This window comes from Phyllobates terribilis, unplaced genomic scaffold, assembly GCF_046119375.1.
Source record: "Phyllobates terribilis strain yellow unplaced genomic scaffold, ASM4611937v1 Scaffold_2__4_contigs__length_985480577, whole genome shotgun sequence".
Classification (NCBI taxonomy): domain Eukaryota; kingdom Metazoa; phylum Chordata; class Amphibia; order Anura; family Dendrobatidae; genus Phyllobates; species Phyllobates terribilis.
Genome location: NW_027362762.1, coordinates 30,728,958 through 30,755,144, shown reverse-complemented (window position 1 = coordinate 30,755,144; position 26,187 = coordinate 30,728,958). Strand labels below are relative to the sequence as shown.

Genomic DNA, 26,187 nt, shown 5'->3' with positions numbered 1-26,187 from the left:
GCAGCGCAATGCAGGCCTTAGCTGGCTCTCCATCATCAGGACTGGCTCTGTAACACCTTGCAATAATTCAGCGATCATTTGGTGCTTGGCTTTGCCCGTGCAGTCAATCTGTCTCAGCTCACAAAGGGCAATAAGAGTGCCCTTGGACTGCTGTTTATACCAGGACTCTCCAAATGTAGACATCATTGCCAAACAAAAAATAGGACAGAAAAACAAGAGCAGGGGGTGTAGCTGCTACACGTACAGTAATGTCACAGATGGAAAATGATAAAAACGCTTAGTCTGATTCCTCAAACCTCTGCACGGAATCTTATAAAAAACCGTGCAAGTTTTCAGTGACAATAATAATTTCTCAAACCAGATCACTGATGTTCTGTAATATCCCACCGCTTGCCACCAGTTTGTCAAGATTATCGCAGCCTGAGAAGGTCATGCCGAACCACCCGCTGTGATCTCTTGAGCGAACAGCTCTCTGCTGCCAGTCATTGGAAAAGTAACAGTGAGCGTATGGTCTATACACCTCCGGATTCCAACACATAGAATATATGTATATACCCCCGTAAGATCACTGCTAACTTCACGATAACCCAAGGAAGATTATTAGCTGCCACCACCAGTCGAGTTTGTTTACAGGCTGACGTGACACCTTGTTCTGGTCGTGTATGGCTTCAGGCGCAGTATACAGAACAAAAGGAACAGAACTATGAAATTTTATACTTAATCCAGAACAATAGGCAGTGTTTATAAAAATATACAAAAGATTTTACAAAGGGGACAAAACAATACAGAATATAGAGTTACATAAAATAAAAGGATAAACCTAGAAAACTTACTAGACCTGTCGTTCCAGGAATGGCTTCTGGTGTATGGAGGGAGGCTCTCTAGAAAAATGGACAGCACCTACAGTGAACTGTGCCTCCATGTACTGATGATGCCCAAAAGTTGGCATTTGCCTTTTATTAGCTCCTAAGTTACACCCACACTGCAACTTCATGACTCCTACAGGGTTGGGCTTTTCAGTTTCAGAAAATTATGAGATTCCCTAAATGGAATATATCTTTGCTTTGGAGAGTCGCATTTGCTCGATATATGTACGTTTTCGAAGACATAGTTTCCCTATATATTGGATCGACGCAGTTCATGCAAACCTCCCTTCTTACTTTTCTAGTAAGCACACAAAGGAATCCTAGATCTTTATGCTTCTAAATCTCTTATCTCGATCGTAAATCTGCTCCACATTCCTGAAGCAGGGCCTCACATCTGTGTAGCCATTGGCGTATCTATGGCTACCTAATTCCAAAGGAGGGGGTCAGCTGCACAGAGGAGAGTGCAAGCTCTTCTCTCTCATCTCTGTAAGCATTTTACTTTTCTCCATGACATCCTTCAACATGGACCTCATGACAGCTACAGAGATGTGGTGGACTGGCTCAGAAGCAATTTCGAGCAGTGGGTCCAGTGACTACCTGTCACCACCTTCGAGGAACTGAAGGACCTAATGGTGAAGGACCAGTTTATTCATCTTAGCCCTGTGCAGATGAGCCAGTTCGTGATGGATTTTGAGCCAAAAGAGGCCAACAAGGATGCACAGATTGCCAATACCTATGAGTTCCAACCATACACTTGACATGCGGAAATCATCCGTTGCTTTGTCCATCAATTGTTGCATAATTGCTTAATGTCCTGAAGATTGGAGGCAGCGGAGTTGCATTCCCTTGACAAAAGGTAACAGTCTGTGGGATCTGCGTGACCCTCCCCCAGCTGTGTATCATGACAAACAGACTGTCAGGGTGATGGGAAAGTGTTGTTATCCACCATGGAGGCAGCCTACATAGCCACTGTCACTCACAGTCAGAGTGCCCAGAACACAGGTAATGTGCCACCTTCTGAACCCTAATCATCCAGACCGATAACAGGACCAGTTACTGCCCCAGAGCAGGTACCAGAGGGGTTCAGTGAGGTTGGGGCATTAACATCGCTGTAGCGTCGGCGTCCCTGCCTCCTGCTAGGCAGGGACGCCGTTCCCCTCACCTCTCCGCTCCGTGCCCGGGGTCTTCCTCCCGCTCTGCTGGCAGCGCGCGCTGCTTCCCGGCCATTGTGCTTAGGGCGCGCCGTCCTAAGGAGTCCCCGGCCAATGACCGGAGGATCTCACCATATATAAGGCACCTCCTCCAAAATGGAGGTGCCCGAGCAGTGTTGTTGCAAAGCCTATCAACTCTGCTTCAGCCCTCAGGTCCCGTTACCAGTTACCTGCCAGTCACCTGCCAGATTCCTGCCTGATACCTGCCTGATATCTGCCTACCTGCTTGCAATCCTGTGGTCCGACAGTCTGCCTACCAGCACCTGCCAGTCTGTCTATGGATCAGTCCGCCTGCGGACCAGGAAGTACCTGCCAGATACCTGCCTGATACCTGCCTGTCTGCCCAGAGACTCTCACCTGCTCACCTGGGAGCGCTCACCTGCTACCTGCCTGCTAGCCTACCTGGAGGCTCAGCCGTCACTTGCTGTGACCACCTGCCTGTCCAGAGACTCTTGCTCGCTCACCTGGGAGCGCTCACCTGCTACCTGCCTGCTAGCCTATCTGGAGGCTTAGCCGTCACTTGCTGTGACCACCCGCTTGTCTAGAGACTGTCCCCGTCACTTGCTGTGACCGTCCTGCCCTTCTACCCAGAGACTGTCCCTGTCACTTGCCGTGACTACCTGCCCGCCTTCCCTGGGAGCCACCCGCTTCCTTACAAGGACTGCCCCTTTGGATAGTTGCTCAGAGGTTCCACCTCCCAGACCCATTACAGTTTGCTCGGGCCATGGAACCCGGTGGCACCCAAGGTCCCTCGCTCTCGGACCTATGTCATGAACTTTCCCGTCAGAGGTCCCAACAGGACTCCATCCTGAGTCACCTGCGTAGTGTTAACTCCCGCCTGGACACATTGTCTGCCTCATCGGGAGTGGCCTCCACTCACACACTTACTACCCCGGCGCCGCCGCTGCCCATCAATACCATGGCATCTCTTCCCGGTCCCCGCCTCTCCGCCCCGCCTCGTTTTGGCAGAGATCCCGGCCAGGCACCGGGCTTCATTAACCAGTGCACTCTGCACTTCAAACTTTTGGCACCCCAGTTTTCCACTGACCGAGCCAAAGTAGCCTTCATCATGTCCCATCTCACGGGGGAGGCGCTGGCTTGGCTAAATCCTCTATGGGAGAGAGGAGACCCCCTGGTGTCCAACCTGCCAGCCTTTCTCACTGCTATCCGGAAAGTCTTCGACGAACCAGGACGGAAGACCTCATCCGCCTCATCTCTGCTACACCTCCGCCAAGAAAATCTCAACGTGGGCCAATATGCCATACGGTTCCGTACCCTTGCTTCGGAGCTTGCCTGGGATAATGACGCCCTGGTGTCCGTCTTCTGGGAGGGTCTGTCCGGCCGTATTAAAGATGAACTCGCCGGTTGGGACATTCCTACCACTCTCGACGACTCAATTACACTTGCCACCCGGATTGACATCCGGTTCCAGGAGCGCACCAAAGAGGTCACCCGTGAGAGGAGGTTTCCACGCCTTGCCCTACCTTCCAGAGACCCTTCACTTCCTCCGTTACTCCCCAGGCGCACTCACCTGAGCCTATGCAGGTCGACCAGACCAAGATGGTCAAAACCCGTCAAGAATTACGCCGTGCCGAGGGGAGCTGCTTCTACTGTGGCAGTAAGGAGCACTGGATCCGTTCCTGCCCGGAGAGGTCGGGAAACGCCTGTGTCTAGGATAGCTCAGAGAGGTCGCCCTGCTGTCGGTCTCTATCATCTGCGGGGAGAACCGTTATTTTGAACTGGCTCAACTTGACTCTGGAGCTGCTGGAAATCTCATTTCTCAGTCCCTAGTAGAAAAATACCGCATTCCCACCAAACCTCTGGCTGTACCCTTATCTGTCGCCGCCGTGGATGGGGGTCTCTTACCACATCCCATCCAACTCATCAACGAATCCATAACTCTGCAGGTGGGAATGCTGCACTCTGACAGCATCTTCTTCCATGTTCTGCCTGGACTCTCTCACGCCCTCTTGCTAGGCCTACCTTGGCTTCAGAAACATGCACCCGTGCTTGATTGGCAGACCGGAGAGGTCCTTCGCTGGGGACAGGACTGCCATAAGACTTGTTTAGTTCCCGTTCATCCTGCCCGTCCTTCTCCTACCCCAGCCAATCTACCCGGCCTACCGGTTCCCTATTGGTCTTATGCGGACGTCTTTAATAAAAAAGAAGCAGAGACATTACCCCCTCATAGACCATATGACTGCCCAATCCACCTGATACCCGGCGCTACTCCTCCCCATGGGCGTATCTACCCTTTGTCCGCTGCTGAGACCCGATCCATGTCTGAATATATTGAGGAGAATCTGGCCCGGGGATTTATCCGGAAATCTACCTCCCCGGCGGGAGCAGGCTTCTTCTTCGTCAAAAAGAAGGACGGCTCACTCCGTCCCTGTATAGACTATAGAGGCCTTAACCAGATCACAGTGAAAAATAAATACCCCCTTCCTCTCATTCCTGAATTATTTGACTGTATGAGGGGGGCTAGAATCTTCACCAAGCTGGACCTCCGTGGGGCGTATAACCTGGTCCGTATCCGTCAGGGGGATGAGTGGAAGACGGCATTCAACACCCGGGACGGCCACTATGAATACCTTGTAATGCCCTTCGGTCTCTGTAACGCTCCCGCCGTCTTTCAAGAGTTGGTCAATGACATCTTCCGTGACCTTCTCTACTCCTGCGTGGTGGTGTACCTGGACGACATCCTGGTCTTCTCTCCGGATCTTCCCACTCACCGGAGGGACGTTCGTCAGGTCCTGCTCAGGCTCAGGCAGAACCACCTCTACGCTAAATATGAGAAGTGCTGTCACGGGTGTGTTGCCACGAAGATCGTCACGAGTACACAGCCTGACTTCTCGCAGCTGACTTGTTGGTGCTTTGTGTTTTTTCGGCAGTGAAGGAGTTAATTCTCTCTCTCTCTGGGCTAGCTGAGGTCCAGCCTCGCCCAGCTGCAATCAATGCTTCTTTAGTGAGACTCCTTCATATTCCTGCAGGTCTGTTTGGGAGGTGTCGGTGAAAGCTTTTCATTCAGACTTACAGAGCGGATCGTGGTGTTTGGAGTTGCTGAGATAAGTGTATTTGGAAGTGTTTTTTCCCTTTCATCGCTTTATCATTTATCTCCTTTCCCGTTGGTGTTCCCTCTGTTGTAGTTGTGTAGAAGTTGTATGCAAGGTGGTTTTGGTTTTTCCCTTGTACTGTCTCGTTCGTCTAAATACTGTGTGTGGGCATATTATTTCTGGTTCCCAATTGTTGTGATCGGGGTCCTTCTCAGGACTAGATTACTGAGGTGCAGGGATCCTCAGGAGGTAGGGGTTACGCTGGCGGCCTGGACCTCTGTACCTTTAACAGTACCTCCAGGTTGAGGGATTAGTCAGGGCCCCAGCTTAGGGTCAGCTTAGGCCCCCTACCTCCAGTATTCTGTGACAGTGTGACAAGTGCCTCTTTGAGCAGACCTCACTTGCATTTCTGGGCTACATAATCTCTCAGGCCAGCCTACGAATGGATCCTGAGAAACTGTCTGCCATCCAGAAGTGGCCCCGACCAGAGGGGTTGAAGGCTATTCAGCGGTTCCTGGGCTTCGCCAACTACTACCGCCTCTTCATACCGCACTTCTCTACCCGGACTGCCCCTATCTCTGCGCTCACCCGTAAGGGCGCTCATCCCAGAGAATGGCCGCCCGAAGCAGAGGAAGCCTTCCTTTCCTTAAAACAAGCTTTCTCCTCCGCTCCGGTGCTGCATCATCCGGATGGCAACAAACAATTCTTCCTAGAAGTTGATGCTTCCTCCTCCGGAGCCGGAGCGGTACTTACCCAAAAGTCGTCTTCCGGAAGAATGGTAACCTGCGGCTTCTTCTCAAAACTTTTCTCCTCTTCTGAGCTTAATTATTCTATAGGAGACCGAGAATTATTGGCTATTAAGCTGGCACTGGAGGAGTGGCGTTACCTGCTCGAGGGGGCTCTTCACCCGGTAATAATTTACACGGACCACAAGAACTTGGCTTACCTCCAGAGCGCCCAGAGACTTAACCCGCGCCAAGCCCGGTGGTCCTTGTTTTTCACCCGCTTTGATTTCATTCTTCATTTTCGCCCGGTAGACAAAAACATCAAAGCTGATGCCTTGTCCCGATCCTTTCTGGTCTCTGATCTAGAGGAGGAGCCTAAGCACATCATTGACCCCGCCAGAGTAATGCAGGTGGCCCCCGTGAATCTAAATCGTCTTCCTCCCGGTAAGACGTTCGTAACAGTACCTGACCATGAGAAGGTCCTACACTGGGGTCACTCGTCTAAGCTAGCTGGCCACGCTGGTCAGAAAAAGACCCTCCAGCTTATTACCCGGCATTACTGGTGGCCTACCCTGCACAAGGACGTAATAGACTTTGTTTCAGCCTGTGTGTTCTGCGCCCTCAACAAGGTTCCGAGACACCTGCCAGCCGGTCGCCTCCTTCCTCTTCCTGTACCTGCTGCCCCGTGGCAGCATATAGCTATGGACTTTATAACGGATCTCCCTGTCTCTGCTGGTTGTACGGTTATTTGGGTGGTCGCTGACCGCTTTTCCAAGATGGATCACTTCATTCCCCTGCCGGGTCTCCCGTCTGTATCTGAGTTAGCTAAAGACTTTATCCACCATGTTTTCCATCTTCATGGTCTACCTCTCCACATTGTATCCGACCGAGGGGTTTAATTCACCTCTCGCTTTTGGCGAGCCAAGTGTAAATTGCTGGGGGTCACCTTGGACTTTTCTTCTGCCTATCACCCACAGTCCAATGGCCAAGTAGAGCGAATCAACCAAATTTTAACCAGTTTCCTCCGGCACTTTGTTAATGCTCACCATTCTGACTGGGTGGATCTTTTACCGTGGGCCGAATTTTCCTACAATAATCACGAGAGCGAATCTTCCTCCAAATCCCCGTTTTTTGTAGTCTTCGGTCAGCATCCTCGGATCCCGTTTCCCGTCTCCACCTCGGTGGGCAATCCGGCTGCGGAATCTCTCGTTAGTGAATTTTCCTCCATTTGGGAGAGTACCCGATCCGCACTTCTTCGGTCATCCGAGCCGATGAAAAAACAGGCTGACAAAAGACGTCTGGATCCACCACAATTCCGCCCTGGAGATAAAGTCTGGCTCTCGTCCAAATATGTCCGGCTCAAGATTCTTTCCTACAAGTTAGGGCCTCGGTTCATCGGCCCACTGGAAGTTATCAAACAAATCAACCCGGTGGCCTATAAACTGAAACTCCCGGCCAACTTGCGGATTCCTAACTCCTTCCATGTATCTCTACTCAAACCCGTGGTACTTAACTCTTTTTCCAAGTCTACAGGTACGCCTCCTGCTCCGGTTTCCGCTGAAAACGAGTTTGAGTTAGAGAACATTCTGGCCACCAAAAGGGTAAGAGGAAAGACCTATTTTCTAGTAGATTGGAAGGGGTTTGGTCCTGAGGAGAGAACTTGGGAGCCCCGGGAGAACATCCATGCCCCTCTTATCCTTGATAAATTTCTCTCTGGCCTAAAAAAGGGGGGGCCTAAAGGGGGGGGTACTGTAGCGTCGGCGTCTCTGCCTCCTGCTAGGCAGGGACGCCGTTCCCCTCACCTCTCCGCTCCGTGCCTGGGGTCTTCCTCCCGCTCTGCTGGCAGCACGCGCTGCTTCCCGCCCACTGTGCTTAGGGCGCGCGCGCACGCGCTCCCCCTCTCTTAAAGGGGCCGCGCGCGCCATCCTAAGGAGTCCCCGGCCAATGGCCGGAGGATCTCACCATATATAAGGCACCTCCTCCAAAATGGAGGTGCCCGAGCAATGTTGTTGCAAAGCCTATCAACTCTGCTTCAGCCCTCAGGTCCCGTTACCAGTTACCTGCCAGTCACCTGCCAGATTCCTGCCTGATACCTGCCTGATATCTGCCTACCTGCTTGCAATCCTGTGGTCCGACAGTCTGCCTACCAGCTCCTGCCAGTCTGTCTATGGATCAGTCCGCCTGCGGACCAGGAAGTACCTGCCAGATACCTGCCTGATACCTGCCTGTCTGCCCAGAGACTCTCACCCGCTCACCTGGGAGCGCTCACCTGCTACCTGCCTGCTAGCCTACCTGGAGGCTTAGCCGTCACTTGCTGTGACCACCTGCCTGTCCAGAGACTTTTACTCGCTCACCTGGGAGCGCTCACCAGCTACCTGCCTGCTAGCCTACCTGGAGGCTCAGCCGTCACTTGCTGTGACCACCTGCCTGTCCAGAGACTCTTACTCGCTCACCTGGGAGCGCTCACCTGCTACCTGCCTGCTAGCCTACCTGGAGGCTTAGCCGTCACTTGCTGTGACCACCCGCTTGTCTAGAGACTGTCCCCGTCACTTGCTGTGACCGTCCTGCCCTTCTACCCAGAGACTGTCCCTGTCACTTGCCGTGACTACCTGCCCGCCTACCCTGGGAGCCACCCGCTTCCTTACAAGGACTGCCCCTTTGTATAGTTGCTCAGAGGTTCCACCTCCCAGACCCATTACAATCGCTTCTGGCTACTTCTAGCCAAGAGTTCCAGGTAGCACTACATGCAGGTGCCAGTCTAGAGGAGTTTGTGAAAGGTTATTGTGAAATCCAGGAAAGTTGTGTTGGGAGATGGGCTTGGGAGACTATCTGTAAATCAGCCTCCCATGCCATCTCTAAAAGTTGGAGGTGTCATAGATGTGATGGTAAAATAGGACCGATCTATAAAATCATCTCTTGAGAGGGGATGGGTCACCCTTATATTGAGGATTGAAGCATTGCTTCATCATGAATTGAAAAGGAAAAAGAGCTAACACTCCATCTGACCACAGTTGCCATACGACCACCTACATGACACGTAATTGAAGCTGGTTACCTTATAGAGAGCAGACACATAGTCTGGATAACAGGCTGGGAGGTGACACTTTTTTCTCCTGGGTAGATAAGAACTAGAAGCAGACTAGCTTAAATTGGGGTAGTTGTTTTATCAGTATATGCACCCTGTAGTAATGTCACATGGTGCTGATGCTTTTTTCTGTTATTTTTTTGTCCTCTTTGGTGAGAACCCATCAGCATCTAACCTGACAGCAGATCTCATCTCTGTCTCACCTGTCCACAGACCTCCTCCGTATCTCACCAGTCTATACATCTCATTCACACTTCACCTACCCACATACCTCATCTATTCTTCACCTGTTCACAGATTCATCCAGATCTTCACAGCAACTCCAAGTCATTCTGTATACATCATTGACGTTAACTGTTCATAGATCTCATCCATCTCACACACATCCAGCGACCACATCTCCATCTAACCCGTCTGTGTCACCTGTCCTCAGTCACTAAATCTATATATCTCACCTGTCCACAGTCACTACATCTATATATCTCACCTGTCCACAGTCACTACATCTATATATCTCACCTGTCCACAGTCACTACATCTATATATCTCACCTGTCCACAGTCACTACATCTATATATCTCACCTATCCACAGTCACTAAGTCTATATATCTCACCTGTCCACAGTCACTAAGTCTATATATCTCACCTGTCCTCAGTCACTAAATCTATATATCTCACCTGTCCACAGTCACTACATCTATATATCTCACCTGTCCACAGTCACTGAGTCTATATATCTCACCTGTCCACAGTCACTAAGTCTATATATCTCACTTGTCCACAGTCACTACATCTATATATCTCACCTGTCCACAGTCACTGCATCTATATATCTCACCTGTCCACAGTCACTACATCTATATATCTCACCTGTCCACAGTCACTACATCTATATATCTCACCTGTCCACAGTCACTACATCTATATATCTCAACTGTCCGCAGTCACTACATTTATATATCTCACCTGTCCACAGTCACTACATCTATACATCTCACCTGCCCCAGTCACTACATCTATATATCTCACCTGTCCACAGTCACTACATCTATACATCTCACCTGCCCCAGTCACTACATCTATATATCTCACCTGTCCACAGTCACTACATCTATATATCTCACCTGTCCACAGTCAGAACATCTATATATCTCACCTGTCCACAGTCACTACATCTATATATCTCACCTCTCCACAGTCACTACATCTATATATCTCACCTGTCCACAGTCACTACATCTATATATCTCACCTGTCCACAGTCACTACATCTATATATCTTACCTGTCCACAGTCACTACATCTATATATCTAACCTGTCCACAGTCACTACATCTATATATCTCACCTGTCCTCAGTAACTACATCAACATATCTCACCTGTCCTCAGTCACTACATCTATATATCTCACCTGTCCTCAGTAACTACATCTATATATCTCACCTGTCCTCAGTCACTACATCTATATATCTCAACTGTCCAGAGTCACTACATCTATATATCTCACCTGTCCACAGTCACTACATCTATATATCTCACCTGTCCACAGTCAGTACATCTATATATCTCACCTGTCCACAGTCACTACATCTATATATCTCATCTGTCCACAGTCACTACATCTATATATCTCACCTGTCCACAGTCACTACATCTATATACCTCACCTGTCCCCAGTCACTACATCTATATATCTCACCTGTCCACAGTCACTACATCTATATATCTCACCTGTACACAGTCATTACATCTATATATCTCACCTGTCTACAGTCACTACATCTATATATCTCACCTGTCCACAGTCACTACATCTATATATCTCACCTGTCCACAGTCACTACATCTATATATCTCACCTGTCCACAGTCACTACATCTATATATCTCACCTGTCTGCAGTCACTACATCTATATATCTCACCTGTCAGCAGTCATTACATCTATATATCTCACCTGTCCACAGTCACAACATCTATATATCTCACCTGTCTGCAGTCATTACATCTATATATCTCACCTGTCCACAGTCACTACATCTATATATCTCACCTGTCCACAGTCACTACATCTATATATCTCACCTGTCCGCAGTCATTACATCTATATATCTCACCTGTCCACAGTCACTACATCTATATATCTCACCTGTCCACAGTCACTACATCTATATATCTCACCTGTCCACAGTCACTACATCTATATATCTCACCTGTCTGCAGTCACTACATCGATATATCTCACCTGTCCACAGTCACTACATCTATATATCTCACCTGTCCACAGTCACTAAATCTATATATCTCACCTGTCCACAGTCACTACATCTATATATCTCACCTGTCTGCAGTCACTACATCTATATATCTCACCTGTCCACAGTCACTACATCTATATATCTCACCTGTCCACAGTCACTACATCTATATATCTCACCTGTCCTCAGTCACTACATCTATATATCTCACCTGTCCACAGTCACTGCATCTATATATCTCACCTGTCCACAGTCACTACATCTATATATCTCACCTGTCTGCAGTCACTACATCTATAAATCTCACCTGTCCACAGTCACTACATCTATATATCTCACCTGTCCGCAGTCACTACATCTATATATCTCACCTGTCCGTAGTCACTATGTCTATATATCTCACCTGTTTGCAGTCACTAAATCTATATATCTCACCTGTCCACAGTCACTACATCTATATATCTCACCTGTCCACAGTCGCTACATCTATATATCTCACCTGTCCGTAGTAACTACATCTATATATCTCACCTGTCCACAGTCACTACATCTATGTATCTCACCGGTCCACAGTTACTACATCTATATATCTCACCTGTTCTCAGTCACTACATCTATGTATCTCACCTGTCCACATCTCACTTGTCCATAGTCACAACGTCTATATATCTCACCTGTCCAGTCACCACATCTATATATCTCAACTGTCTACAGTCACTACATCTATATATCTCACCTGTCGACAGTCACTACATCTATATATCTCACTTGTCCGCAGTCACTACATCTATATATCACACCTGTACGCAGTCACTACATCTATATATCTCACCTGTCCACAGTCAGTACATCTATATATCTCACCTGTCCACAGTCACTACATCTATATATCTCACCTGTCCACAGTCACTACATCTATATATCTCACCTGTCCACAGTCACTACATCTATATACCTCACCTGTCCCCAGTCACTGCATCTATATATCTCACCTGTCCACAGTCACTACATCTATATATCTCACCTGTACACAGTCATTACATCTATATATCTCACCTGTCTACAGTCACTACATCTATATATCTCACCTGTCCACAGTCACTACATCTATATATCTCACCTGTCCACAGTCAATACATCTATATATCTCACCTGTCTGCAGTCACTACATCTATATATCTCACCTGTCCACAGTCACTACATCTATATATCTCACCTGTACACAGTCATTACATCTATATATCTCACCTGTCTACAGTCACTACATCTATATATCTCACCTGTCCACAGTCATTACATCTATATATCTCACCTGTCCACAGTCACTACATCTATATATCTCACCTGTCCGCTGTCATTACATCTATATATCTCACCTGTACACAGTCACTACATCTATATATCTCAAGTGTCCACAGTCACTACATCTATATATCTCACCTGTACACAGTCATTACATCTATATATCTCACCTGTCTACAGTCACTACATCTATATATCTCACCTGTCTACAGTCACTACATCTATATATCTCACCTGTCCACAGTCATTACATCTATATATCTCACCTGTCCACAGTCACTACATCTATATATCTCACCTGTCTGCAGTCATTACATCTATATATCTCACCTGTCCACAGTCACTACATCTATATATCTCACCTGTCCGCAGTCATTACATCTATATATCTCACCTGTCCACAGTCACTACATCTATATATCTCACCTGTCCACAGTCACTACATCTATATATCTCACCTGTCCACAGTCACTACATCTATGTATCTCACCTGTCTGCAGTCACTACATCGATATATCTCACCTGTCCACAGTCACTACATCTATATACCTCACCTGTCCACAGTCACTAAATCTTTATATCTCACCTGTCCACAGTCACTACATCTATATATCTCACCTGTCTGCAGTCACTACATCTATATATCTCACCTGTCCACAGTCACTACATCTATATATCTCACCTGTCCACAGTCACTACATCTATATATCTCACCTGTCCACAGTCACTACATCTATATATCTCACCTGTCCTCAGTCACTACATCTATATATCTCACCTGTCCACAGTCGCTACATCTATATATCTCACCTGTCGACAGTCACTACATCTATATATCTCACTTGTCCGCAGTCACTACATCTATATATCACACCTGTACGCAGTCACTACATCTATATATCTCACCTGTCCACAGTCAGTACATCTATATATCTCACCTGTCCACAGTCACTACATCTATATATCTCACCTGTCCACAGTCACTACATCTGTATATCTCACCTGTCCACAGTCACTACATCTATATACCTCACCTGTCCCCAGTCACTACATCTATATATCTCACCTGTCCACAGTCACTACATCTATATATCTCACCTGTACACAGTCATTACATCTATATATCTCACTTGTCTACAGTCACTACATCTATATATCTCACCTGTCCACAGTCACTACATCTATATATCTCACCTGTCCACAGTCACTACATCTATATATCTCACCTGTCTGCCGTCACTACATCTATATATCTCACCTGTCCACAGTCACTACATCTATATATCTCACCTGTACACAGTCATTACATCTATATATCTCACCTGTCTACAGTCACTACATCTATATATCTCACCTGTCCACAGTCATTACATCTATATATCTCACCTGTCCACAGTCACTACATCTATATATCTCACCTGTCTGCAGTCATTACATCTATATATCTCACCTGTCCACAGTCACTACATCTATATATCTCACCTGTCCACAGTCACTACATCTATATATCTCACCTGTCCGCAGTCATTACATCTATATATCTCACCTGTCCACAGTCACTACATCTATATATCTCACCTGTCCACAGTCACTACATCTATATATCTCACCTGTCCACAGTCACTACATCTATGTATCTCACCTGTCTGCAGTCACTACATCGATATATCTCACCTGTCCACAGTCACTACATCTATATATCTCACCTGTCCACAGTCACTAAATCTATATATCTCACCTGTCCACAGTCACTACATCTATATATCTCACCTGTCTGCAGTCACTACATCTATATATCTCACCTGTCCACAGTCACTACATCTATATATCTCACCTGTCCACAGTCACTACATCTATATATCTCACCTGTCCACAGTCACTACATCTATATATCTCACCTGTCCTCAGTCACTACATCTATATATCTCACCTGTCCACAGTCACTGCATCTATATATCTCACCTGTCCACAGTCACTACATCTATATATCTCACCTGTCTGCAGTCACTACATCAATATATCTCACCTGTCCACAGTCACTACATCTATATATCTCACCTGTCCGCAGTCACTACATCTATATATCTCACCTGTCCGTTGTCACTATATCTATATATCTCACCTGTCTGCAGTCACTACATCTATATATCTCACCTGTCCACAGTCGCTACATCTATATATCTCACTTGTCCGCAGTCACTACATCTATATATCTCACCTGTCCACAGTCACTACATCTATATATCTCACCTGTCCACAGTCACTACATCTATATATCTCACCTGTTCTCAGTCACTACATCTATATATCTCACCTGTCCACATCTCACTTGTCCATAGCCACAACGTCTATATATCTCACCTGTCCAGTCACTAAATCTATATATCTCACCTGTCTACAGTCACTACATCTATATATCTCACCTGTCGACAGTCACTACATCTATATATCTCACTTGTCCGCAGTCACTACATTTATATATCACACCTGTACGCAGTCACTACATCTATATATCTCACCTGTACACAGTCACTACATCTATATATCTCACCTGTCCACAGTCACTACATCTATATATCTCACCTGTCCACCGTCACTACATCTATATATCTCACCTGTCCACAGTCACTAAATCTATATATCTCACCTGTCCACAGTCACTACATCTATATATCTCACCTGTCTGCAGTCACTACATCTATATATCTCACCTGTCCACAGTCACTACATCTATATATCTCACCTGTCCACAGTCACTACATCTATATATCTCACCTGTCCACAGTCACTACATCTATATATCTCACCTGTCCTCAGTCACTACATCTATATATCTCACCTGTCCACAGTCACTGCATCTATATATCTCACCTGTCCACAGTCACTACATCTATATATCTCACCTGTCTGCAGTCACTACATCAATATATCTCACCTGTCCACAGTCACTACATCTATATATCTCACCTGTCCGCAGTCACTACATCTATATATTTCACCTGTCCGTTGTCACTATATCTATATATCTCACCTGTCTGCAGTCACTACATCTATATATCTCACCTGTCCACAGTCGCTACATCTATATATCTCACTTGTCCGCAGTCACTACATCTATATATCTCACCTGTCCACAGTCACTACATCTATATATCTCACCTGTCCACAGTCACTACATCTATATATCTCACCTGTTCTCAGTCACTACATCTATATATCTCACCTGTCCACATCTCACTTGTTCATAGTCACAACGTCTATATATCTCACCTGTCCAGTCACTAAATCTATATATCTCACCTGTCTACAGTCACTACATCTATATATCTCACCTGTCGACAGTCACTACATCTATATATCTCACTTGTCCGCAGTCACTACATCTATATATCACACCTGTACGCAGTCACTACATCTATATATCTCACCTGTACACAGTCACTACATCTATATATCTCACCTGTCCACAGTCACTACATCTATATATCTCACCTGTCCACCGTCACTACATGTATATATCTCATCTGTCCACAATCACTACATCTATATATCTCACCTGTTCACAGTCACTACATCTATATATCTCACCAGTCCACAGTCATTACATCCATATATCTCACCTGTCCACAGTCACTACATCTATATATCTCACCTGTCTGCAGTCACTACATCGATATATCTCACCTGTGAGATATATCTCACCTGTAAACAGTCACTAAATCTATATATCTCACCTGTCCACAGTCACTTCATCTATATATCTCACCTGTCCGCAGTCACTACATCTATATATCTCACCTGTCTACAGTTACTACATCTATATATCTCACCTGTCCACAGTCACTACATCTATATATCTCACCTGTAAACAGTCACTACATCTATATATCTCACCTATCCGCAGTCACTACATCTATATATCTCACCTGTCCACAGTCACTACATCTATATATCTCACCTGTCCACAGTCACTACATCTATATATCTCACCTGTCCACAGTCACTACATCTATATATCTCACCTGTAAACAGTCACTACATCTATATATCTCACCTGTCTACAGTTACTACATCTATATATCTCACCTGTCCACAGTCACTACATCTATATATCTCACCGGTCCACAGTCACTACATCTATATATCTCACCTGTCCACAGTCACTATATCTATATATCTAACCTGTCCGCAGTCACTACATCTATATATCTCACCTGTCCGCAGTCACTACATCTATATATCTCACCTGTCCGCAGTCACTACATCTATATATCTCACCTGTCCACAGTCACTACATCTATATATCTCACCTGTCCACAGTCACTACATCTATATATCTTACCTGTCCACAGTCACTACATCTATATATCTCACCTGTCCACAGTCACTACATCTATATATCTCACCTGTCCACAGTCACTACATCTATATATCTCACCTGTCTGCAGTCTCTACATCCATATATCTCACCTGTCCCCAGTCACTACATCTATATATCTCACCTGTCCACAGTCACTACATCTATATATCTCACCTGTCCACAGTCACTACATCTATATATCTCACCTGTCCACAGTCACTACATCTATATATCTCACCTGTCCACAGTCACTACATCTATATATCTCACCTGTCCTCAGTCACTACATCTATATATCTCACCTGTCCACAGTCACTACATCTATATATCTCACCTGTCCGCAGTAACTACATCTATATATCTCACCTGTCCACAGTCACTACATCTATATATCTCACCTGTCCACAGTCACTACATCTATATATCTCACCTGTCCACAGTCACTACATCTATATATCTCACCTGTCCGCAGTCACTACATCTATATATCTCACCTGTCCGCAGTCACTACATCTATATATCTCACCTGTCACCAGTCACTACATCTATATATCTCACCTGTACTCAGTCACTACATCTATATATCTCACCTGTCCACAGTCACTACATCTATATATCTCACCTGTCCACAGTCACTACATCTATATATCTCACCTGTAAACAGTCACTAAATCTATATATCTCACCTGTCCACAGTCATTACATCGATATATCTCACCTGTCTACAGTCACTACATCTATATATCTCACCTGTCCACAGTCACTACATCTATATATCTCACCTGTCCACAGTCACTACATCTATGTATCTCACCTGTCCAGAGTCACTACATCTATATATCTCACCTGTAAACAGTCACTAAATCTATATATCTCACCTGTAAACAGTCACTAAATCTATATATCTCACCTGTACTCAGTCACTACATCTATATATCTCACCTGTCTACAGTCACTACATCTATATATCTCACCTGTCCACAGTCACTACATCTATATATCTCACCTGTCTGCAGTCACTACATCGATATATCTCACCTGTCCACAGTCACTACATCTATATATCTCACCTGTCCACAGTCACTAAATCTATATATCTCACCTGTCCACAGTCACTACATCTATATATCTCACCTGTCTGCAGTCACTACATCTATATATCTCACCTGTCCACAGTCACTACATCTATATATCTCACCTGTCCACAGTCACTACATCTATATATCTCACCTGTCCTCAGTCACTACATCTATATATCTCACCTGTCCACAGTCACTGCATCTATATATCTCACCTGTCCACAGTCACTACATCTATATATCTCACCTGTCTGCAGTCACTACATCTATAAATCTCACCTGTCCACAGTCACTACATCTATATATCTCACCTGTCCGCAGTCACTACATCTATATATCTCACCTGTCCGTAGTCACTATGTCTATATATCTCACCTGTTTGCAGTCACTAAATCTATATATCTCACCTGTCCACAGTCACTACATCTATATATCTCACCTGTCCACAGTCGCTACATCTATATATCTCACCTGTCCGTAGTAACTACATCTATATATCTCACCTGTCCACAGTCACTACATCTATGTATCTCACCGGTCCACAGTTACTACATCTATATATCTCACCTGTTCTCAGTCACTACATCTATATATCTCACCTGTCCACATCTCACTTGTCCATAGTCACAACGTCTATATATCTCACCTGTCCAGTCACCACATCTATATATCTCAACTGTCTACAGTCACTACATCTATATATCTCACCTGTCGACAGTCACTACATCTATATATCTCACTTGTCCGCAGTCACTACATCTATATATCACACCTGTACGCAGTCACTACATCTATATATCTCACCTGTCCACAGTCAGTACATCTATATATCTCACCTGTCCACAGTCACTACATCTATATATCTCACCTGTCCACAGTCACTACATCTATATATCTCACCTGTCCACAGTCACTACATCTATATACCTCACCTGTCCCCAGTCACTGCATCTATATATCTCACCTGTCCACAGTCACTACATCTATATATCTCACCTGTACACAGTCATTACATCTATATATCTCACCTGTCTACAGTCACTACATCTATATATCTCACCTGTCCACAGTCACTACATCTATATATCTCACCTGTCCACAGTCAATACATCTATATATCTCACCTGTCTGCAGTCACTACATCTATATATCTCACCTGTCCACAGTCACTACATCTATATATCTCACCTGTACACAGTCATTACATCTATATATCTCACCTGTCTACAGTCACTACATCTATATATCTCACCTGTCCACAGTCATTACATCTATATATCTCACCTGTCCACAGTCACTACATCTATATATCTCACCTGTCCGCTGTCATTACATCTATATATCTCACCTGTACACAGTCACTACATCTATATATCTCAAGTGTCCACAGTCACTACATCTATATATCTCACCTGTACACAGTCATTACATCTATATATCTCACCTGTCTACAGTCACTACATCTATATATCTCACCTGTCTACAGTCACTACATCTATATATCTCACCTGTCCACAGTCATTACATCTATATATCTCACCTGTCCACAGTCACTACATCTATATATCTCACCTGTCTGCAGTCATTACATCTATATATCTCACCTGTCCACAGTCACTACATCTATATATCTCACCTGTCCGCAGTCATTACATCTATATATCTCACCTGTCCACAGTCACTACATCTATATATCTCACCTGTCCACAGTCACTACATCTATATATCTCACCTGTCCACAGTCACTACATCTATGTATCTCACCTGTCTGCAGTCACTACATCGATATATCTCACCTGTCCACAGTCACTACATCTATATACCTCACCTGTCCACAGTCACTAAATCTTTATATCTCACCTGTCCACAGTCACTACATCTATATATCTCACCTGTCTGCAGTCACTACATCTATATATCTCACCTGTCCACAGTCACTACATCTATATATCTCACCTGTCCACAGTCACTACATCTATATATCTCACCTGTCCACAGTCACTACATCTATATATCTCACCTGTCCTCAGTCACTACATCTATATATCTCACCTGTCCACAGTCGCTACATCTATATATCTCACCTGTCGACAGTCACTACATCTATATATCTCACTTGTCCGCAGTCACTACATCTATATATCACACCTGTACGCAGTCACTACATCTATATATCTCACCTGTCCACAGTCAGTACATCTATATATCTCACCTGTCCACAGTCACTACATCTATATATCTCACCTGTCCACAGTCACTACATCTGTATATCTCACCTGTCCACAGTCACTACATCTATATACCTCACCTGTCCCCAGTCACTACATCTATATATCTCACCTGTCCACAGTCACTACATCTATATATCTCACCTGTACACAGTCATTACATCTATATATCTCACTTGTCTACAGTCACTACATCTATATATCTCACCTGTCCACAGTCACTACATCTATATATCTCACCTGTCCACAGTCACTACATCTATATATCTCACCTGTCTGCCGTCACTACATCTATATATCTCACCTGTCCACAGTCACTACATCTATATATCTCACCTGTACACAGTCATTACATCTATATATCTCACCTGTCTACAGTCACTACATCTATATATCTCACCTGTCCACAGTCATTACATCTATATATCTCACCTGTCCACAGTCACTACATCTATATATCTCACCTGTCTGCAGTCATTACATCTATATATCTCACCTGTCCACAGTCACTACATCTATATATCTCACCTGTCCACAGTCACTACATCTATATATCTCACCTGTCCGCAGTCATTACATCTATATATCTCACCTGTCCACAGTCACTACATCTATATATCTCACCTGTCCACAGTCACTACATCTATATATCTCACCTGTCCACAGTCACTACATCTATGTATCTCACCTGTCTGCAGTCACTACATCGATATATCTCACCTGTCCACAGTCACTACATCTATATATCTCACCTGTCCACAGTCACTAAATCTATATATCTCACCTGTCCACAGTCACTACATCTATATATCTCACCTGTCTGCAGTCACTACATCTATATATCTCACCTGTCCACAGTCACTACATCTATATATCTCACCTGTCCACAGTCACTACATCTATATATCTCACCTGTCCACAGTCACTACATCTATATATCTCACCTGTCCTCAGTCACTACATCTATATATCTCACCTGTCCACAGTCACTGCATCTATATATCTCACCTGTCCACAGTCACTACATCTATATATCTCACCTGTCTGCAGTCACTACATCAATATATCTCACCTGTCCACAGTCACTACATCTATATATCTCACCTGTCCGCAGTCACTACATCTATATATCTCACCTGTCCGTTGTCACTATATCTATATATCTCACCTGTCTGCAGTCACTACATCTATATATCTCACCTGTCCACAGTCGCTACATCTATATATCTCACTTGTCCGCAGTCACTACATCTATATATCTCACCTGTCCACAGTCACTACATCTATATATCTCACCTGTCCACAGTCACTACATCTATATATCTCACCTGTTCTCAGTCACTACATCTATATATCTCACCTGTCCACATCTCACTTGTCCATAGCCACAACGTCTATATATCTCACCTGTCCAGTCACTAAATCTATATATCTCACCTGTCTACAGTCACTACATCTATATATCTCACCTGTCGACAGTCACTACATCTATATATCTCACTTGTCCGCAGTCACTACATTTATATATCACACCTGTACGCAGTCACTACATCTATATATCTCACCTGTACACAGTCACTACATCTATATATCTCACCTGTCCACAGTCACTACATCTATATATCTCACCTGTCCACCGTCACTACATCTATATATCTCACCTGTCCACAGTCACTAAATCTATATATCTCACCTGTCCACAGTCACTACATCTATATATCTCACCTGTCTGCAGTCACTACATCTATATATCTCACCTGTCCACAGTCACTACATCTATATATCTCACCTGTCCACAGTCACTACATCTATATATCTCACCTGTCCACAGTCACTACATCTATATATCTCACCTGTCCTCAGTCACTACATCTATATATCTCACCTGTCCACAGTCACTGCATCTATATATCTCACCTGTCCACAGTCACTACATCTATATATCTCACCTGTCTGCAGTCACTACATCAATATATCTCACCTGTCCACAGTCACTACATCTATATATCTCACCTGTCCGCAGTCACTACATCTATATATTTCACCTGTCCGTTGTCACTATATCTATATATCTCACCTGTCTGCAGTCACTACATCTATATATCTCACCTGTCCACAGTCGCTACATCTATATATCTCACTTGTCCGCAGTCACTACATCTATATATCTCACCTGTCCACAGTCACTACATCTATATATCTCACCTGTCCACAGTCACTACATCTATATATCTCACCTGTTCTCAGTCACTACATCTATATATCTCACCTGTCCACATCTCACTTGTTCATAGTCACAACGTCTATATATCTCACCTGTCCAGTCACTAAATCTATATATCTCACCTGTCTACAGTCACTACATCTATATATCTCACCTGTCGACAGTCACTACATCTATATATCTCACTTGTCCGCAGTCACTACATCTATATATCACACCTGTACGCAGTCACTACATCTATATATCTCACCTGTACACAGTCACTACATCTATATATCTCACCTGTCCACAGTCACTACATCTATATATCTCACCTGTCCACCGTCACTACATGTATATATCTCATCTGTCCACAATCACTACATCTATATATCTCACCTGTTCACAGTCACTACATCTATATATCTCACCAGTCCACAGTCATTACATCCATATATCTCACCTGTCCACAGTCACTACATCTATATATCTCACCTGTCTGCAGTCACTACATCGATATATCTCACCTGTGAGATATATCTCACCTGTAAACAGTCACTAAATCTATATATCTCACCTGTCCACAGTCACTTCATCTATATATCTCACCTGTCCGCAGTCACTACATCTATATATCTCACCTGTCTACAGTTACTACATCTATATATCTCACCTGTCCACAGTCACTACATCTATATATCTCACCTGTAAACAGTCACTACATCTATATATCTCACCTATCCGCAGTCACTACATCTATATATCTCACCTGTCCACAGTCACTACATCTATATATCTCACCTGTCCACAGTCACTACATCTATATATCTCACCTGTCCACAGTCACTACATCTATATATCTCACCTGTAAACAGTCACTACATCTATATATCTCACCTGTCTACAGTTACTACATCTATATATCTCACCTGTCCACAGTCACTACATCTATATATCTCACCGGTCCACAGTCACTACATCTATATATCTCACCTGTCCACAGTCACTATATCTATATATCTAACCTGTCCGCAGTCACTACATCTATATATCTCACCTGTCCGCAGTCACTACATCTATATATCTCACCTGTCCGCAGTCACTACATCTATATATCTCACCTGTCCACAGTCACTACATCTATATATCTCACCTGTCCACAGTCACTACATCTATATATCTTACCTGTCCACAGTCACTACATCTATATATCTCACCTGTCCACAGTCACTACATCTATATATCTCACCTGTCCACAGTCACTACATCTATATATCTCACCTGTCTGCAGTCTCTACATCCATATATCTCACCTGTCCCCAGTCACTACATCTATATATCTCACCTGTCCACAGTCACTACATCTATATATCTCACCTGTCCACAGTCACTACATCTATATATCTCACCTGTCCACAGTCACTACATCTATATATCTCACCTGTCCACAGTCACTACATCTATATATCTCACCTGTCCTCAGTCACTACATCTATATATCTCACCTGTCCACAGTCACTACATCTATATATCTCACCTGTCCGCAGTAACTACATCTATATATCTCACCTGTCCACAGTCACTACATCTATATATCTCACCTGTCCACAGTCACTACATCTATATATCTCACCTGTCCACAGTCACTACATCTATATATCTCACCTGTCCGCAGTCACTACATCTATATATCTCACCTGTCCGCAGTCACTACATCTATATATCTCACCTGTCACCAGTCACTACATCTATATATCTCACCTGTACTCAGTCACTACATCTATATATCTCACCTGTCCACAGTCACTACATCTATATATCTCACCTGTCCACAGTCACTACATCTATATATCTCACCTGTAAACAGTCACTAAATCTATATATCTCACCTGTCCACAGTCATTACATCGATATATCTCACCTGTCTACAGTCACTACATCTATATATCTCACCTGTCCACAGTCACTACATCTATATATCTCACCTGTCCACAGTCACTACATCTATGTATCTCACCTGTCCAGAGTCACTACATCTATATATCTCACCTGTAAACAGTCACTAAATCTATATATCTCACCTGTAAACAGTCACTAAATCTATATATCTCACCTGTACTCAGTCACTACATCTATATATCTCACCTGTCTACAGTCACTACATCTATATATCTCACCTGTCCACAGTCACTACATCTATATATCTCACCTGTCCCCAGTCACTACATCTATGTATCTTACCTGTCCACAGTCACTACATCTATATATCTCACCTGTCCAGAGTCACTACATCCATATATCTCACCTGTCCATGTTCACCACATATATATACCTCAGATGTCCGTACAGAGCAGATCTTTAGAGTACTGCCTCGTACCTCTCCCGCTCTACCGTACATTCAGGGGTCTCACTCACCTGCCTCGCACCTCTCCCGCTTGTCTTGTGAGTCCTCTGTACTTCTCTGGCTGATTCTATTTCTTATCTGACGCTTATCAGGGCTCTCAGGTGAGCGATACCAGCGAAACAATAGTGCCAGCTCTGATTTGTTCTAGATCACAAAAGGTGACATGGAGGACACATCAACACCAATGTCACGTCTCATGGTGCTGAGATAGACCATTACTGACCGCACTCCGTCCATGCTACTGTGATTGACCTGCAGGCCAGTACACTGGATTGTCTTGGAAGAATGAAGGAGAAATCATAGTAAATGCTGCTTGTCAAAGGCGGACATTAATTCCTGACCCATTACATAACGCTCCAGTCTGAAGGTGAGACCGGTCTGTATCTCTCAGCAGGGGGATCACACAGATATTCCACTGCTGTCACCAGTTTGTCAAGAATACACAAATCATGCAGAACTCCCAGCTTGTACAAAAGCTCAAGAACCAACACTCAGCCGCCTCCAATCTTCAGGACAGTTACACAATTGTCTGACGAGTGATGAACGAGGCCGCGTCTGCTTCCACTACTAGACCGTTATTGGGGAACTCACAGTGAGCGTATAGTATATACACATCTGATTCCAATACGTGGAATATATATATATATATATATATATATACAGTACAGACCAAAAGTTTGGACACACCTTCTCATTTAAAGATTTTTCTGTATTTTCATGACTTTGAAAATTGTACATTCTCACTGAAGGCATCAAAACTATGAATTACCACATGTTGAATTATATACTTAACAAAAAAGTGTGAAACAACTGAAAATATGTCTTATATTCTAGGTTCTTCACAGTAGCCACCTTTTGCTTTGATGACTGCTTTGCACACTCTTGGAATTCTCTTGATGAGCTTCAAGAGGTCGTCACCGGAAATGGTCTTCCAACAATCTTGAAGGAGTTCCCAGAGATGCTTAGCACTTGTTGGTCCTTTTGCCTTCACTCTGCGGTCCAGCTCACCCCAAACCATCTCGATTGGGTTCAGGTCTGGTGACTGTGGAGGCCAGGTCATCTGGGGTAGCACCCCATCACTCTCCCTCTTGGTCAAATAGCCCTTACACAGCCTGGAGGTGTGTTTGGGGTCATTGTCCTGTTGAAAAATAAATGATGGTCCAACTAAACGCAAACCGGATGGAAGAGCATGCCGCTGCAAGATGCTGTGGTAGCCATGCTGGTTCAGTATGCCTTCAATTTTGAATAAATCCCCAACAGTGTCACCAGCAAAGCCCCCCCACACCATCACACCTCCTCCATGCTTCACGGTGGGAACCAGGCATGTAGAGTCCATCCGTTCACCTTTTCTGCATCTCACAAAGACACGGTGGTTGGAACCAAAGATCTCAAATTTTTACTCATCAGACCAAA

General features: G+C 44.6%; 1 protein-coding gene across 3 annotated transcripts in view; it reads right to left on the bottom strand.

The window, feature by feature from the left end:
• The window catches only part of LOC141249144 (uncharacterized), a 49,420-nt gene extending 24,484 nt beyond the window's left edge, over positions 1-24,936 (bottom strand). Inside the window, exon 1 of one of the 3 annotated variants that reach the window (XM_073669543.1) lies at positions 24,786-24,936. Coding sequence is in view for 1 of the 3 variants with exons in the window: in XM_073669541.1 (XP_073525642.1) it covers positions 24,676-24,683 (8 nt within the window). In the remaining 2 variants the exon portion in view is untranslated. Of the gene's footprint in view, positions 1-24,675 lie in introns of all 3 variants that reach the window. The other 2 variants (XM_073669549.1, XM_073669541.1) reach the window with 2 other exon arrangements.
• Positions 24,937-26,187: the final 1,251 nt, after the last annotated feature.